The sequence below is a fragment of the Danio rerio genome, chromosome 3, assembly GCF_049306965.1.
Source record: "Danio rerio strain Tuebingen ecotype United States chromosome 3, GRCz12tu, whole genome shotgun sequence".
Lineage (NCBI taxonomy): Eukaryota > Metazoa > Chordata > Actinopteri > Cypriniformes > Danionidae > Danio > Danio rerio.
In genome coordinates, this window is record NC_133178.1 from 64,297,127 (window position 1) to 64,313,240 (window position 16,114).

A 16,114-nucleotide genomic window follows, 5' to 3' on the forward strand; every position below is an offset into this window, starting at 1 on the left:
CAAGAGCTAGGATCCAAACGCAGCTTTAGGCCCAATCCCAATTCAACCCCTTAGCCCTTTCCCCTAACTGGGACACCCCTACCCCTTCACGTGAATATGCAAAATGAGGGGTAGGGGTGTCCCTGTTCTCTTTAGCTTGAAGGCGTAGGTCTAAGGGGAAGAGCTAGATACCCCTTGAAACAGAGATTGTTTAGGAGCACACTCGAAACCAAGGGGTACGAACATTTCCTGGAATGACCTTTTTACAGTGTCTGGTCTAAAGTTAATGTAGTTTTCGTGTGTTTACATAGATTAATATGGCCACAATGTAAATGCACAGCATAGTTACGATCCAAATCAGTAAACAAACACAGAGTCTAAAGACAGCAAAGCAAACCGCTTTGAAAAGTTCACTACAGGAAACAAGACTCAGCAATAGATGTGTGTGTGAATGATGTATATATTGTCAATGTCAACAGATATGATAACCTACTGCTGCGTGTGTAATCAGGGGGTGAACTGAAGGGCATGATGGGATTTGTAGTTCGGGTAAATGAGTGGTCAGCAAGGTCAACCCCGATGCCGATCATAGCAATAGGTTTGAATCTTTTTTGGCGGGTCTGGTCAACTTAATTCCATGTGTAATTATACATCCTTTTCTGTCATTCAGACCTGCAACAAAAAGTCGTGACATGAGCAGTTTAGCGCTAGTAATTAGGTCAATTGGTTAAATAATGATGTGATTCGAAACAGGTGATGTTAACAGGTGATTATAATTATGATTTGGTACCAAAGCAGCATCCAAGAAAGGTCCTAGTCCTTTAGGTGGGCAGAGGATCGCCAGTTTGCCAACAAATACATGAGAAATTATTGAAGAGTTTAAAAACAATGTTCCTCAGAGAAAGATTGGAAGACATTTGGATAGTTCACCTTCAACAGTGCAGAACATAATTAAAAGATTTAAGGAATCTGGAGGAATTTCAATGCTTAAAGCACAAGAGCGCAAACCTAAGCAGAACAACTATGATCTCCGTTCCCTCAGGTGGCACTGCATCACGAATACTTAATCATCTATAAGTAATATTACCACATGGGTTCAGGACTACTTTGGAACCCCTTGTCAAGTACCACAATACATAGTTACATCAACAAATGCCAGTTTAAACTGTACTGTACCAAAAGGAAGCCTTATGTTAACAGTGTCCAGAAGCACCGTCGTCTTCTCTGGAATCTGGGATAGACCATACCACAGTGGAAACATGTACTGTGGTCCGATGAATCAGTATTTCAGGTTGGAAATGCTCACAGTACGATATCTATGTGGGGTAAAACAGCATTTTTTTTTTCTTTTTAGTGTGATGTATACATGTAGATTTCCCAAAAATGTACTCTTTTAACTGGTTTTGTGGTCCAGGGTAACACATATACATACTTGTAATTCAAATGGTCGAAATAGTGGTGGGCCGGTATTGCAACGTGCTGCATTAACGCGAGATTCTTATCAGGCGATTAAAAAAATATCGCCGTTAATCTATTCTCAAAGTTGGGTTGGGAGCTGGGTCTATGACTTTCACCTTGATATTTTAGCGCGGATGTATACCTGGCCGAATTGCACTGTAGGGAGCGAGAACGGAGTCTTCGAACCTGTGTGTATTCCCACTGTGAAATTACCACATCAAACGTGACATGCTAACTTGGATGCAGTTCACTAGAGTGAATCTGATTAATGTTAGCTACACAGCTAACTATCAGGCACCTGTAGAGTTTATGCGTTCGAGTAAAACATATACAAATAAAATGGACCAGGTGCTTTTTAAAATGAATGATGGTAAATGAAAGTCAAACCGGTGAGCCATCTGACAAAAAAAGTTAATCAAATCAGCAGGATGCCCTTCTGGATCTTTCACTTACTTCGAAAACACTACTGACTACGCTTAAATGGACATCTGTAGTCTAGTTATTTGCCTTAATAGACAATAATATAATTAAGGTGTTTACATAAAGTGCTTTCATGTAAGAGTTTCGTGTAATTTTGGCAGTTTCACATTCACTCATGAACATTTCATTCATACACCGTGACAAACTGTGGTATTAGATGTAAATAAGGAGTAAGGACTGGTGAGAGAGTTATGGAATTTAATAACGCATGCCAAATGGAAATGAAAAACTTAGGGTGTGTGTGTGTGTATGTGTGTGTGTGGTCCTTTACTGACAGCTGCGTGTGTGGATCTTGTAGAAAAATATGGCGAAAGGTCCTACATGATGGTAATAGTTTGATTGTGGTGTTTACTTCAATAATGCCACTAATATCTGCATACTCCACATGTCTTAATTCCATTTCTGTTTAGTTCAGTTATGACTTTAGTCAGATTAGGGTAATCAAAAATCGCTATTTCGAGCTTATTATAGACCTACAGTTCAAAATTCATGTTTAACTGAATAAAAAGTTAGTAAACACAAGTACATTGTATTGAACATCATTTATATTCATCGCTAATTATCATAGTAATTGTTTCTCAAGCAGTTTGTGATGCATTTTGAAAACAGGAGATGTGCCCCTGGTCTAATGCGCCACCTGGCTTGAGAAACTCGTTCTCCAAGACTTACTTTTAGTCATTATTTGGGTAGCACACATATTCCAAATGCCTTCGGCAGAATTCAACAGAGCCATTTTAATTTAGGTTAATTCCAAGATTACAGTGAGATTAATCTCGATTTTTCTATGCTCGATTTATCTATGCCAGTGGTTCTCAAAGTGTTTTCACCAAGTACCACCTCAGAAAAAAATTGACCCACCAAGTACCACCATAATCAACAGTATTAAAATAAAGTAGCGTAGATGGCTAAATTAAGCAGCTACAGCACTGCACAGTTCGAAAGTGAGACATATTCATTCAATGAAATTATATTCCATACATAATATCAGTCAGTGCCTGTCACGTTACTCGCGGTGCGAAATTCTGAAAAGTTTAGATGTTTTTAACTGGGGATGCCTGGAATACCTAAGCATGTCGTGCTGCAGTTCTTACTCACTTTGCTAGCCTGTGGGTTCAATTTTGGCACTCAAGTGACCGAGATGTAACAAGAGAATATGGCTATTTTTCAAAATAAAAGATTTTTTAAAGTAAATGATCGTTCAGACTCAGATTATAAATAAAACTGAAATAATTTAAAAAAAATTTTGTTTGGCCGGGTACCAATTGATCTATAGACCAGTGTCGGTCTGTGGCCTGGGGGTTGGGGACCACTGCTCTAGCATGCATGTGCTCTGCAAGCACCACGCACCTTTTTCTCTAGTTCTACGTCATTTGGATTGATTTTTAGCAGCTGATGATGTGATGCACTAAAGTAAACAGTTTAAACACATCGCTTTGATTGTAGGCTTTAGAGAACAGCCAATGCTGATCACATTGGTGTTATTCTACAATCAAATGATTAAAATTGTATTAATTTTTCTTACATTACTCAAGGATTCCTCCACGTACCACTAAAAGTAAGCTCACGTACCAGTTTGAGAACCACTGATCTATGCCCACCTATAATAAAGACATTTTCGCAGTATTTTCAATTATGTTGCGTATATGTTCATGCATGACGTATATTTTCTAACTGTGAAATCCATAGATGAACTTGTAATTCATATGTGATTTGGCTACACTGCCATATTGTAAATCAGATGTCTTGATGGGTAAGTAATAGCTCTTTCCAGTGAGTTATTTCTGTGTGATCTGCATTCAGAGAATTTCTCCGATTTCCGCAGAACTGGCATGCCAATCATAGCTCAGCTCATGGCCTGCTTTCTCCATATCTTTAAGGCAAATTATTGATGCTCGCAGCTACCCCTGAGAGTGTGGTACTTTCAGCTCCGTTTAACACATTTTATCATGTTTGAATCCATTTCGACTGACTTCTGCAGTCTGTCACTAAACAATCAATGAAGAAAATGACTGCAGATTCTCAGACCTGCTCATTTCTCTTCATGGTGAATTAAGCTATCTATTCTGCTTTCATTAGAGCTCTGCTTGTTTAGTTTGAGTTTAGTAGCGTAATCTATAAGTTGATCTTTCCATTCCCTGTTTGTGCAGTGCACAATTGCAGCATAGCCAAACAATCAAAAAGAGCCTCATTATGCAAATCGTTCTGGTGCTGTCTTGAGTAAAAAAGGCATTTTTAAATCTTAAAAGTCAATCAGTGAGCACAATTTTAAAATGAAACAGTTTTAGACAATTGTGTTAGAGTTATTTTCAAGGCTCAATTTTCAGGATCTAAGGACAAAGTCTAAAGTAGATTCACTAAGGGTGGGTTCGAATCCAAGTTTGCTATTGGTTCAGGTCTACCTCAGAATTTTTTTCAAAATATGCATCATAAAGGGCGTGGCCAGCAGGGGACAAGGAGGGAAGAGAACAAATGCTGTCGGTCAGCTCACAAAATGACACAAACTGTGAGACGCATGATTTTTATAGTTTACAAATTTAAAATGCAAATAAATAAACAGTAATTTAATGCCCTACTCAGGGCCGGCGCGTCAATAGAGGCGACCTAGGCGGCTGCCTAGGGTGGCAAAATAGAGAGGGCGGCGTCCGCGACACCTCCCTCAACACCCCCAACCTCAGTTTTGTCCGCGACACCTCCCTCACCCTCCGCCACCTCAGTTATATCCGCGCTTAGGGCGGCAGAATAGAGAGGATGGCATCCGCAACACCTCCCTCAACATCTGCGCCCTCAGTTATTTCCGCGACCCAGCACCCCATAAAACCATTAGCCCTGTTGGTAATCTAGAGGATTTAGGCAAACACAGCAGCACGGCGATGTGTCTAAATGTGAACAAACTCCTGATAAAAGATAACATCCGCCATTCTCCAATTCATGTACTGCTCTCCCGACAAAAACGCTCGATGCACACAAACAGCTTTGCTGTATCGGCCCTGACAGCATCGCGGGGAAAAACATGCACAAACACCGTTGATCATGGAAACAAACACGTACGACTCTTCATGAACGACTAAATACTGTATGCCGTGGGTCCGTGTCTCACAGCTTGGCACTGGCAAGTCTGCCTTGCCTTCGGTAAGCACGTGCAGTCATGAATAATTAAGAAGCCGGTTCTTCTCATAGGATGAGAAAACTCGGCTATGAATAATAATGAGAAGCCGACGAGTCATCTTTGCCGATTTTGATCCCGCCCCAAAAATCATTTTAAACCCGGAAGCTAAAATTAGCTGACGAAAGCTCAAAATTATCAATTTTTTTTCTACTATTAAAGCTAAAAGGTGCTAACATTGTCTTAACTGATGCTCAACACACACAATTTGGTTAAAATCTCAAAAAAAACAATACTCCAGGATTTTGTGAAACCTTAAGGACAGGAAAAATAGTTTTTGCACTTGGTGCATAATCTAAAAAGGTTGTGATTAATTGTTTAACAAGTTAGGGAATGTTTTTGGCATTAAACCAATCAGAATCACCTACTCCCTTTAAGAGCGAGTTGCATGGCGCATTTGCTATTTACATGCATTTACATTCACTAGTGAACGAAACTAGTTAAAGGCCTCTTCCTTTCAGATGCAGAAATGGTGGCGGACACATTCCACTCAAGACATTCATTACCTATTCAATTTTCGTAGTTATGTTTGTTAAGCACAAAGATTAGTATCGAATATTTTTCTAAATCCAGCTCTAATTTGCAGTTCATATTAATAAATAATCAATAACAACGAAGTGTGGACAAAAAACGAATATATGCAGATATATCTGGTTATGTCCAGACATGCTTTCTGTACGGATGCCTACACTCTCACAAATAAAGGTACGTGAGCTGTCAATGGGGTGGTAATTTTTCAGAAGGTACACGTTTGTACTTAAAGGGTTCATATTGGTCCTCAATAGTATAAATTAGTACCTAAAATTTTTAGGAGGAACACTTTTGCACTTTTTAGGTACTAATATGTACCCTTGAGGTACTAATATGGACCTTTTAGGTAGAGATTTGTACCTTTTGAAAAAGTGCCACCCCAGTGCCCCAGTGATGCTGTGTTCACACCAGACGCGGAACGCGCAGATAAATCGCGCTATTCGCGCGTAAATAGCTGCGTGAACATTTAAGTTTACTCTATTCATTCGCGCGTCAAACCTTGCTTCATTCGCATGTCAAATTCACTTCAGAACAGACGCGGATTCGCGTGATGGGCAGGGCTTCTGTCTGCCCGAAGACTCTAGCTTCATAGCTAAATGGCTAAAATGGATTTTATGAAGAAAATAACAGTGTTTATGTGCTTTATGAAGACTGAAAAACAGCGTTTTCGAACGTTTAGGACCGTGTCTGAGTCCACTACATGCTTTCAGAGGTGCATCCAGCTCTGTGAGCTCATAAACTCCTCCAGAAACTTAACCTGGATGACGGAGGCTTTCAGCGGTGCTTCTGACTGAGCCAAGCCGAGTTTGATGAACTGTTGTCGGTGAAAGCTGGAGGATTTCCCTCAGAACACCGACAATAGGTTCTACGTCACAATCACGCCCCCACAAGAGCAAGCTTCTGATTGGTTAACGCAGCGCGAATGTACGATAAAGTTTAGATTTTCGAATTCGAGAGATTCGCGCGATACGCTCGTTAAGTGCGTCAAACGCGCTAAACGCTCAATTCGCCCAGCGCCGTTCACGTAATTTGCGTCATTCGTGCCATTCGCGCGTATCGTGCCGCAGCATGTCTATTCGCGCGTTTGCATTGACTTAACATGTAAATCACTCACGCTTAATTCGCGTGCCGCGTCTGGTGTGAACGCAGCATGAGAGTGTAAGGCCAGATGAAAGCTGTGGACATTTTTTGCTATTTCTGCACAGATTTGTGTTAAAAATCCATGAATTTATGCAGAATTATTTTGGGAGTATCATAACTAAAATCTAATATATGAAATAAAAAGTAATACCTTGTTAACTTTTATTTAATGTTTACGATGCAAATCTAATTCGAACCACTTTATTTGGGAAACAAAGCAAGTCTCTCGTATAATATATCTACTAAAAGACAGAGAGTATTACTTTGCAAACTGTATTGTAAATAAATCATGAATATTTTTAATAATATTACTGAAATTCCTTTAAAAACTGAAAAAATACAAATTTACACACATTTACACTTGTAAATGAATAGACTCAATGATAGGCTAGAAATATGCGAAATTCTGAGCGCACAGATTCCATGTGGTATATACATTATTCATTCATTTTCTTGTCGGCTTAGTCCCTTTATTAATCTGGGGTCGCCACAGCGGAATGAACCGCCAAGTTATCCAGCAAGTTTTTTCCCCAGCAGATGCCCTTCCAGTCGCAACCCAGCTCTGGGAAACATCCACACATACACACACACACATACACTACAGACAATTTAGCCTACCCAATTCACCTGTACCGCATCTCTTTGGACTGTGGGGGAAACGGGAGCACCCGGAGGAAACCCACGCGAAGGCAGGGAGAACATGCAAACTCCACACAGAAACGCCAACTGAGCCGAGGATCAAACCAGCGACCCAGCGACCTTCTTGCTGTGAGGCGAACGTGCTACCCACTGCGCCACTGCATCGCCTATATATACATTATACACTATACTATTATATTACACACCATATACATTTCTCGACAGCACCAAATACGTCCCAGGAGCTACATTTTCTTGCAGTTGTCACAAATCCACTGCTGTTCTCGCGGGAATCACCCAGAAGCCGCAGTCGACAGATAACCGACTGATTCCCCCAAACACCCCCTTCCCTAAACCCAACCGATAGTGTTTTAAAAAGCAATCTAAAAAAGGACCCCTTACCCTGATTTTTAGATTTTACCACAGTATCACTGTTATTTACTTGTTTATTTATTTATTTTGGCTTCTGTTTTTGTCTTACCCGCTTTCTGTAACCATTCTTCGATGTACTCGAACCCCATCATCGCGGTTAACTCCTCTTTGCGCCTTAAGTCCGCCAATATATGCTGCAAGCCACTGGACAAACTGGTAATAGCAGGAAAGACATCCATATGGAGGTAATCGGTCAGCTGCTAGCATGAAAAGGAACAGCATTAAACCGCCCTGTATCGTCCTGTAGGTGAAATGCAGCCATACGTACTTCTGGTTTCACAAACTAATTTCGAGCGGAGCACGTGATATGATTGAGCACGACTGGCTTCTCATCTGTAATCAGTAATAATCCAATCAGAGTGATCCGAGCTGACTATAAATGTATTGTTTTCTCCCTACTGCTCTACTTTCGTTTTGGAAGAATCCCCCCTTCCACCCCATCTCCTCCTTTTCTTCCCTTCTCTAAGGGGGAGCTCTCAGGACCTACCTGATCTCGGATCCCCTTATATGCTTATTAACCGGGCAGGAGCCTTGGGCTCAAGTATCTCCAAGCTCATGGTTCTCTCTCGGGACAGCATGCTAAACCTGCTATAAACGCGAAGCATATTTAAGTGGGAACTCTTGAATTCACGATCTCCAGAAATGTATATTTCTACGTTTTCAGATTGAGCCTATGTTGTAAAAGTCTGTGTCTAAATCATTTGAATTCAGCACATGGTTTTATATCCACGGGAAAGAATTTCATTACTTCATCACAGAGGATAACCCCAATTAAAGCTTCCACAGTCCTGAGGCTGAGGATCATCCCTCTTGTTTTTCCTCAGCAGAACAGACTCGGTCATTCTCAGGTCACACAGACTCAAAATAATCTTGAATCAATGGATTAAAAGCAATCTTAATCCCACAAGGATCCCACATAAGCATTGATATCTCCATTGTTTTCATTCATTCGCTTTCTTTTCGGCTTAGTTCCTTTATTAATCTAGGGTCGCCACAGCGGAATGAACCGCCAATTTATCCAGCATATGTTTTTACACAGCGGATGCCCTTCCAGCTGCAACCCATCACTGGGAAACATCCATACACACTCATTCACACACATACTCTACAGCCGATTTAGCTTTCCCAATTCACCTATAGTAAATGTCTTTAGTTTCACGGTTTCAGGTTTGTGGGTTTTCCGGAGTGTATGTTTGGTCACGTGGGTTTGTTTTGTTTTGGTTGTCCTCGTGTATTTGTTTTGGTCACGTGCTATAACGGTACTCAGCTGTTTTGATTAGTTCACCAGCTGAGGCTCATTGTCGTGTCTATATCTGGGCGACGCTTCTATGTTTCATTGTCAGTTCGTTGTGTTTGCTCATGTGTGTCTGTCTGTGCTCAGGACTGTGAGGAATACCTGCTGGATCCCGGTCATCTGTCTGTTTCCTGCCCTGTGTTCCCCGTTGTCCTTTGTTTACACATCCACCCAGTTGGTTTATTTTTGACTGTGTCAAATAACCTCTTCACTCGCATTTTGGATCTTTCCCTGAATCTTTATTATTTGTGACATTTAGACTTGTGAGGGAAATCGGAGCACCTGGAGGAAACCCACGCAATCACGGGGAGAACATGCAAACTCCACACAGAAATGCCAACTGACCCAGCCGAGGCTTGAACCAGTGACCTTCTTGCTCTGAGGCGATCGTGCTACCCACTAACCCACCATGACACCCATCTTCAATTTTTTTTATATTTTTTAATTTTGGCAAATTTCATAGACTGATTTGCCAACGCAATCTCACGGGAATTCGTAACTTTTTGATTTAGTGGCTAATTCGTATGAACTCGTACGATCTAATTCGTACAATTTAGTACGATTTGCTCATCACCCAATGACGGTTGCGGTTAGGGGTGGGGTTGTGAGCCCTGCCTCCTTTTTAAAATCGTACATTTTCGTACGACTGAACTCGTACAAATTCGTACGAATTAGCCACTAAACTGACAAAACGTAAAATACTTACGTTTCCTCGTGAGATCAGGCTGGATTTGCTGATAAATGCGTGTCTTGTTTGTATCTGCATGCTTTATTAAAGGATATAAATTTACGCTAACACTAACAACACATGTAAGTTCACCTGTATTTATTATCAGCATTGAAGTATTTATCACTCAATCCTGTTTCCTGAAAGAACTTTGTATTTGCTTGTCTCGTCCCTTTTAAAGCGTTTTAACCTCACGCAGCAAAATCTGACCCCATTCTAACACTTTTTAACTCCGCCAATTAGGCCGATCGTTAGATTGTTTGTATGAAGCTCAGAGTGGCTGCTTGTCTACATCTAGTCCAGATTATTCACTTATTATGCAGTGTTATATAATGCTGTTTAGGATGCTGCCTCTGTACAGTACAGTAAAGCACAATAGGCAGTAAGAGAATTGTTCTTGACGTTAAAAGGGGTAAAGAATGATATGGGATGTTGCACTTAAAAGTTCAATTGTAGTCAGTACATTATGGCTGTTGTCGGTTGTATTTTCACTTCACTGCTGTACTTATGAGCATACTTTATTTTTACTTCATTACATTCCAAAACAAAAATATTATAGTTTTTTATTCCTGACTAAAACAGAAAGATTATAACCTGCTCAGATAGTGGTGTTTAGTTTGCGAACAAGCTGAATTTGATCAGTTAGCCTCTTAAATCGGTTCAAGATTGCACTGAACGATGAATTTGAGAATTGGATTGACATCTGTTCACGAGTTCACAATTCATTGACTCAAATGAGTCTTCAGAAAATGAGTTACTGATTTAAATGATCTGTTCAAAGTGAGCAAGTCTCTGGAAAAAGATTTACTGATTTAAATGATCTGTTCAGTATCCGGAAAAAAGATTTACCGATTCAAATGATCTATTCAGAGTGAGCAAGTCTCCGGAAAAAAAAAAAAATAATAATTAACTGATTCAAATTATCTTTTTAGGGTGAATCACCAGAAAATGAGTTAGTGATTCAAATGATCTGTTCAGAGAGAGCAAGTCTCTGGAAAAAAAAAGATTTACTAATTCAAATTATCAGTTTAGGGTGTCACCAGAAAATGAGTTACTGATTTAAATGATCTGTTCAAAGTGAGCAAGTCTCTGGAAAAAAGATTAATTGATTCAAATGATCTGTTCAGAGTGAGTCTTCAGATAATGAGTTACTGATTCAAATGATCTGTTCAAAGTGAGCAAGTCTCTGGAAAAAGATTTACTGATTTGAATGATCTGTTCAGTATCTGGAAAAAAAGATTCACAGATTTAAATGATTCATTCAGAGTGAGTCTCCAGAAAATGAGTTACTGATTCAAATGATCTGTTCAAAGTGAGCAAGTCTCCGGAAAAAGATTCACTGATTCAAATAATCTGCTCAAAGTGAGTCTCCAGAAAATGAGTTACTGATTCATATGGTCTGTTCAGAGTAAGCAAGTTTCCGGAAAAAGATTCAATGATTCAAATGATCTGTTTAGAGTGAGTCTCTAGAAAATGAGTTACGGATTCAAATGATCTGTTCAGAGTGAGGAAGTCTGCAAAAAAAAAAAGATTCACCGATTCAAATGATCTGTTCAGAGTGAGTATCCAGAAAATGAGTTACTGATTCATATGGTCTGTTCAGAGTAAGCAAGTTTCCGGAAAAAGATTCAATGATTCAAATGATCTGTTTAGAGTGAGTCTCTAGAAAATGAGTTACTGATTCAAATGATCTGTTCAGAGTGAGGAAGTCTGCAGGAAAATAAAGATTCACCGATTCAAATGATCTGTTCAGAGTGAGTCTCCAGAAAATGAGTTACTGATTCATATGGTCTGTTCAGAGTAAGCAAGTTTCCGGAAAAAGATTCAATGATTCAAATGATCTGTTTAGAGTGAGTCTCTAGAAAATGAGTTACTGATTCAAATTATCTGTTCAGAGTGAGGAAGTCTGCAGAAAAAAAAGATTCACTGATTCAAATGATCTGTTCAAAGTGAGCAAGTCTCCGGAAAAAGATTCACTGATTCAAATAATCTGCTCAAAGTGAGTCTCCAGAAAATGAGTTACTGATTCATATGGTCTGTTCAGAGTAAGCAAGTTTCCGGAAAAAGATTAAATGATTCAAATGATCTGTTTAGAGTGAGTCTCTAGAAAATGAGTTACTGATTCAAATTATCTGTTCAGAGTGAGGAAGTCTGCAGAAAAAAAAAGATTCACTGATTCAAATGATCTGTTCAAAGTGAGCAAGTCTCCGGAAAAAGATTCACTGATTCAAATGATCTGTTCAGAGTGAGTCTCCAGAAAATGAGTTACTGATTCAGATGACCTGTTTAGAGTGAGCAAGTCTCTGGAAAAAAAAAGGTTTACTGATTCAAATGATCTGTTTAGGGTGACTCCCCAGAAAATGATACACTGATTCAAGTGATCTATCCAGGGTGAGTCTCCAGTAAACAATTAATTGATTGAAATGATTTGTTCAGAGTGAGTCCCCAGAAAAAAAATATATATATATTCACTGACTTAAATGGTCTGTTCAAATTTAGGGCCCAGATTCAAATCATCCGTTCAGATTGTGTCTTCAGTAATTTATTAAGTAACTCAAACAATCTGTTCAGTGCAACAATGATTTTACAAAGTGATGTGAATGGGTTTCAGCATGTGAATGTGGTTTCACATGATTTCACTTGAAGAATCATGAAATTAATTATCTGGTTCACAAGTTCGCCTGCATATTCAGTCATGGTAGATGACGGCTATAATCTTTGGTTTACTGTCCACAAAGAAGGATAAAACCTCCTGTTCTTGAAGAAGGCTCAAGGCTCGACCTGAGCTACATAGACAAACCCCTTATGAGGTTGAGTGATTAAGCTGAGGATAAAGGTAAGTGGTGGGATGCGGTTGTTGCTACATCGGATATGCTTGCGGCCGGAAGTTAACGAGAACTATTTTTATTTTTTATAAAATTTCCCATTTATTACATTTTATTAACGTCTAACCCTACCCCAACCCTAAACCCAACCATCACAGTAAGGTAAAAACCTATGTATTATTTATTTTATATATTAAGTTACCTGATAAATTGTTTTTTTAATGGCTACTCCCACCCCAACGTTAAACCCAAACGTCACAGTACTGTAAACATTAATTATTGCAATAGTGTCATAAACAAATGCTGCTATATTAATGTGCATATCCCACTTCCGGCCGGCCGCATATCCAATCTAGACTTTACCATGGGATGCTTGTCAGCTGACACAGTGCACTCCTTGCTGCTTATATACCCACGTGTTGATGATTGACACACCTGAATGATTAGAGTCAGAGGTCAGAGGAGATGGTCATCTTCTGATGGCTACTTCCTGCTGTATAATGCTCCATGTCATAATGCCAGAATCATCTCAGACTGGTTTCTTGAACATGACAATGTGTTCACGGTACTCAGATGGCCTCCACAGTCACCAGATCTTTATCCAATAGAGTATCTTTAGGATGTGGTGGAACGTGAGATACACATAATGAATATGCAGATGACAAATCTGCAGCAACTGCGTGAAGGTATTACGTCAAAATGAACCAAAATCTTTAACCATAATCTTTCATCTTTACAGTAGCTTGTTTAATATATGCCATGAAGGATGAAGGCAGTTCTTAAGGCAAAAGGGGGTCCAACTCAGAACTAGTAAGGTGTACCTAATAAAGTGGCCGGTGAGTGTATCTGTAACTATAATTATTGAACGCATGCGATACTGAATATAGTCTCATAATTGCAGTTGTGACGCAGTTAGAGAGAAACCGGTAATTATGTTTGCTAGTAATGACTGCATCAAACGGTAACAGTATTTACATACGGCATGAGCCAGAGCGCTTGAATTATGACATCTGCTAAAAGTTTAATATTCGCAATATTACAGCTCGTGAATTATTCGTCCTTTAAAAGCCACAGACAACATGATGCAAAGTAATGAGTCAGCGCACGTCCTCATCTCACTCTTGACGGCTCGCATAAAACAAAACAGCATTTATTTGATGCATACACATAATACACAACAGCATATTGTAAATATTAGGAATAAACAAATGCATATTGTTTAGCATTCAGCCCTCCTTGTGAATATTTGTCATCTTTGTAAATGTAATATATATAGGACTAAATCATAATCATGTCATCTGTCTGTCCAGGCATTAGACGTTCGCTTTGCAGCCAACCAGAGCTCCCTAGCAACCATTCTAACGTCTTAGCGACTGCAAAAAATACTTTCAAATGTCTACCGAAATGTTCAAATTGTCAGAAGATTAGCATAACTTCAAACTAACCTTCAAACTATTTAGCATTTCCAGACAACGGCAAGTTAACATTCAAGGTCTGTGTTCAAGGTTCCTTTTAGCTTTACTCAGCTTTACCATGAGCTCTGAGCACTTGAGAACCACATGTCCTCAAAAAACGTAGTGAAAATCAACTTGCGAGGACATTTAAAACCCAAGTCTGCTAAATGACTACTTATTGATTGCATAGCTGCCATTTTTTCTTCTCTGAAACACTAGGACATTCATCTGACAAGATTCAATCTAGCTTCACAAACACTCCTTGACAAGAAATCACCTCTAAAATAGAGGCCAACATATATTTTTACCTTAAACATCCTTCTCCTAGACTAACTTAAGTTGAGATGTAGCTAGAAGACTGTTTAATCAAATATATAAGTCACCATACGTCAAATTTCCTTTACTTTTATAGCGGTTTATGCGGTCTAGATTCTGTCTTTATTAGGTGCACCTTGCTAGCAGCAAGATCTCCTCCTTGTTCTTCATTGTTTTGGTGTATATTTACAATATAGCATTACGCTATTGCTAGAGAATTGAGCTTTAGCGAAGCTCTGCCACCATTTCTCTCTATGTCCAACAAGCTTTCAGTAACTATTTAGCATTTCCAAACAACGGCAAGTTAACATTCAAGGTCTGTCTTGAGAAAGTTCCTTTTAGCTTTACTCAGCTTTACCATGAGCTCTGAGAGCTTAAGAACCAAATGTCCTCAAAACATATGGTGAAAATGAACTTATGAGGACATTTAAAACCCAAATCTGCTAATCGACTACTTACTTATCGATTGCATAGCTGCCATTTTTTCTTCTCTGAAACACTAGGACATTCATCTGACAAGATTCAATCTAGCTCCACAAACACTCCTTGACAAGAAATCTAAAATAGAGTCCAACATATATTTTTACCTTAAACATCCTTCTCCTAGACTAACTTAAGTTGAGATGTAGCTAGAAGACTGTTTAATCAAATATATAAGTCACCATACGTCAAATTTCCTTTACTTTTATAGCGGTTTATGCGGTCTAGATTCTGTCTTTATTAGGTGCACCTTGCTAGCAGCAAGATCTCCTCCTTGTTCTTCATTGTTTTGGTGTATATTTACAATATAGCATCACGCTATTGCTAGAGAATTGAGCTTTAGCGAAGCTCAGCACATCATTTCTCTCTATGTCCAACAAGCTTCAGTAACTATTTAGCATTTCCAGACAACGGCAAGTTAACATTCAAGGTCTGTCTTGAGAAAGTTCCTTTTAGCTTTACTCAGCTTTACCATGAGCTCTGAGAGCTTAAGAACCAAATGTCCTCAAAACATATGGTGAAAATGAACTTATGAGGACATTTAAAACCCAAATCTGCTAATCGACTACTTACTTATCGATTGCATAGCTGCCATTTCTTCTTCTCTGAAACACTAGGACATTCATCTGACAAGATTCAATCTAGCTTCACAAACAAGAAATCACCTCTAAAATAGAGGCCAACATATATTTTTACCTTAAACATCCTTCCCCTAGACTTACTTAAGTTGAGATGTAGCTAGAAGACTGTTTAATCAAATATATAAGTCACCATACGTCAAATTTCCTTTACTTTTATAGCGGTTTATGCGGTCTAGATTCTGTCTTTATTAGGTGCACCTTGCTAGCAGCAAGATCTCTTCCTTGTTCTTCATTGTTTTGGTGTATATTTACAATATAGCATCACGCTATTGCTAGAGAATTGAGCTTTAGCGAAGCTCAGCACATCATTTCTCTCTATGTCCAACAAGCTTCAGTAACTATTTAGCATTTCCAGACAACGGCAAGTTAACATTCAAGGTCTGTCTTGAGAAAGTTCCTTTTAGCTTTACTCAGCTTTACCATGAGCTCTGAGAGCTTAAGAACCAAATGTCCTCAAAACATATGGTGAAAATGAACTTATGAGGACATTTAAAACCCAAATCTGCTAATCGACTACTTACTTATCGATTGCATAGCTGCCATTTCTTCTTCTCTG

At 39.1% G+C, this 16,114-nt stretch overlaps 1 protein-coding gene across 2 annotated transcripts in view; it reads right to left on the reverse strand.

The window, feature by feature from the left end:
* nptx1l (neuronal pentraxin 1 like) overlaps window positions 1-16,114 on the reverse strand; it is an 83,374-nt gene that overhangs the window by 31,728 nt on the left and 35,532 nt on the right. The window contains exon 1 of one of the 2 annotated variants that reach the window (XM_073938168.1): window positions 7,872-8,082. The exons of the other annotated variant lie outside the window; for it this stretch is intronic. Coding sequence (XP_073794269.1) covers window positions 7,872-8,001 — 130 coding nt within the window. The 5' untranslated portion in view covers window positions 8,002-8,082. Of the gene's footprint in view, window positions 1-7,871; window positions 8,083-16,114 lie in introns of those variants that run through there. 2 annotated transcript variants of the gene reach the window in all.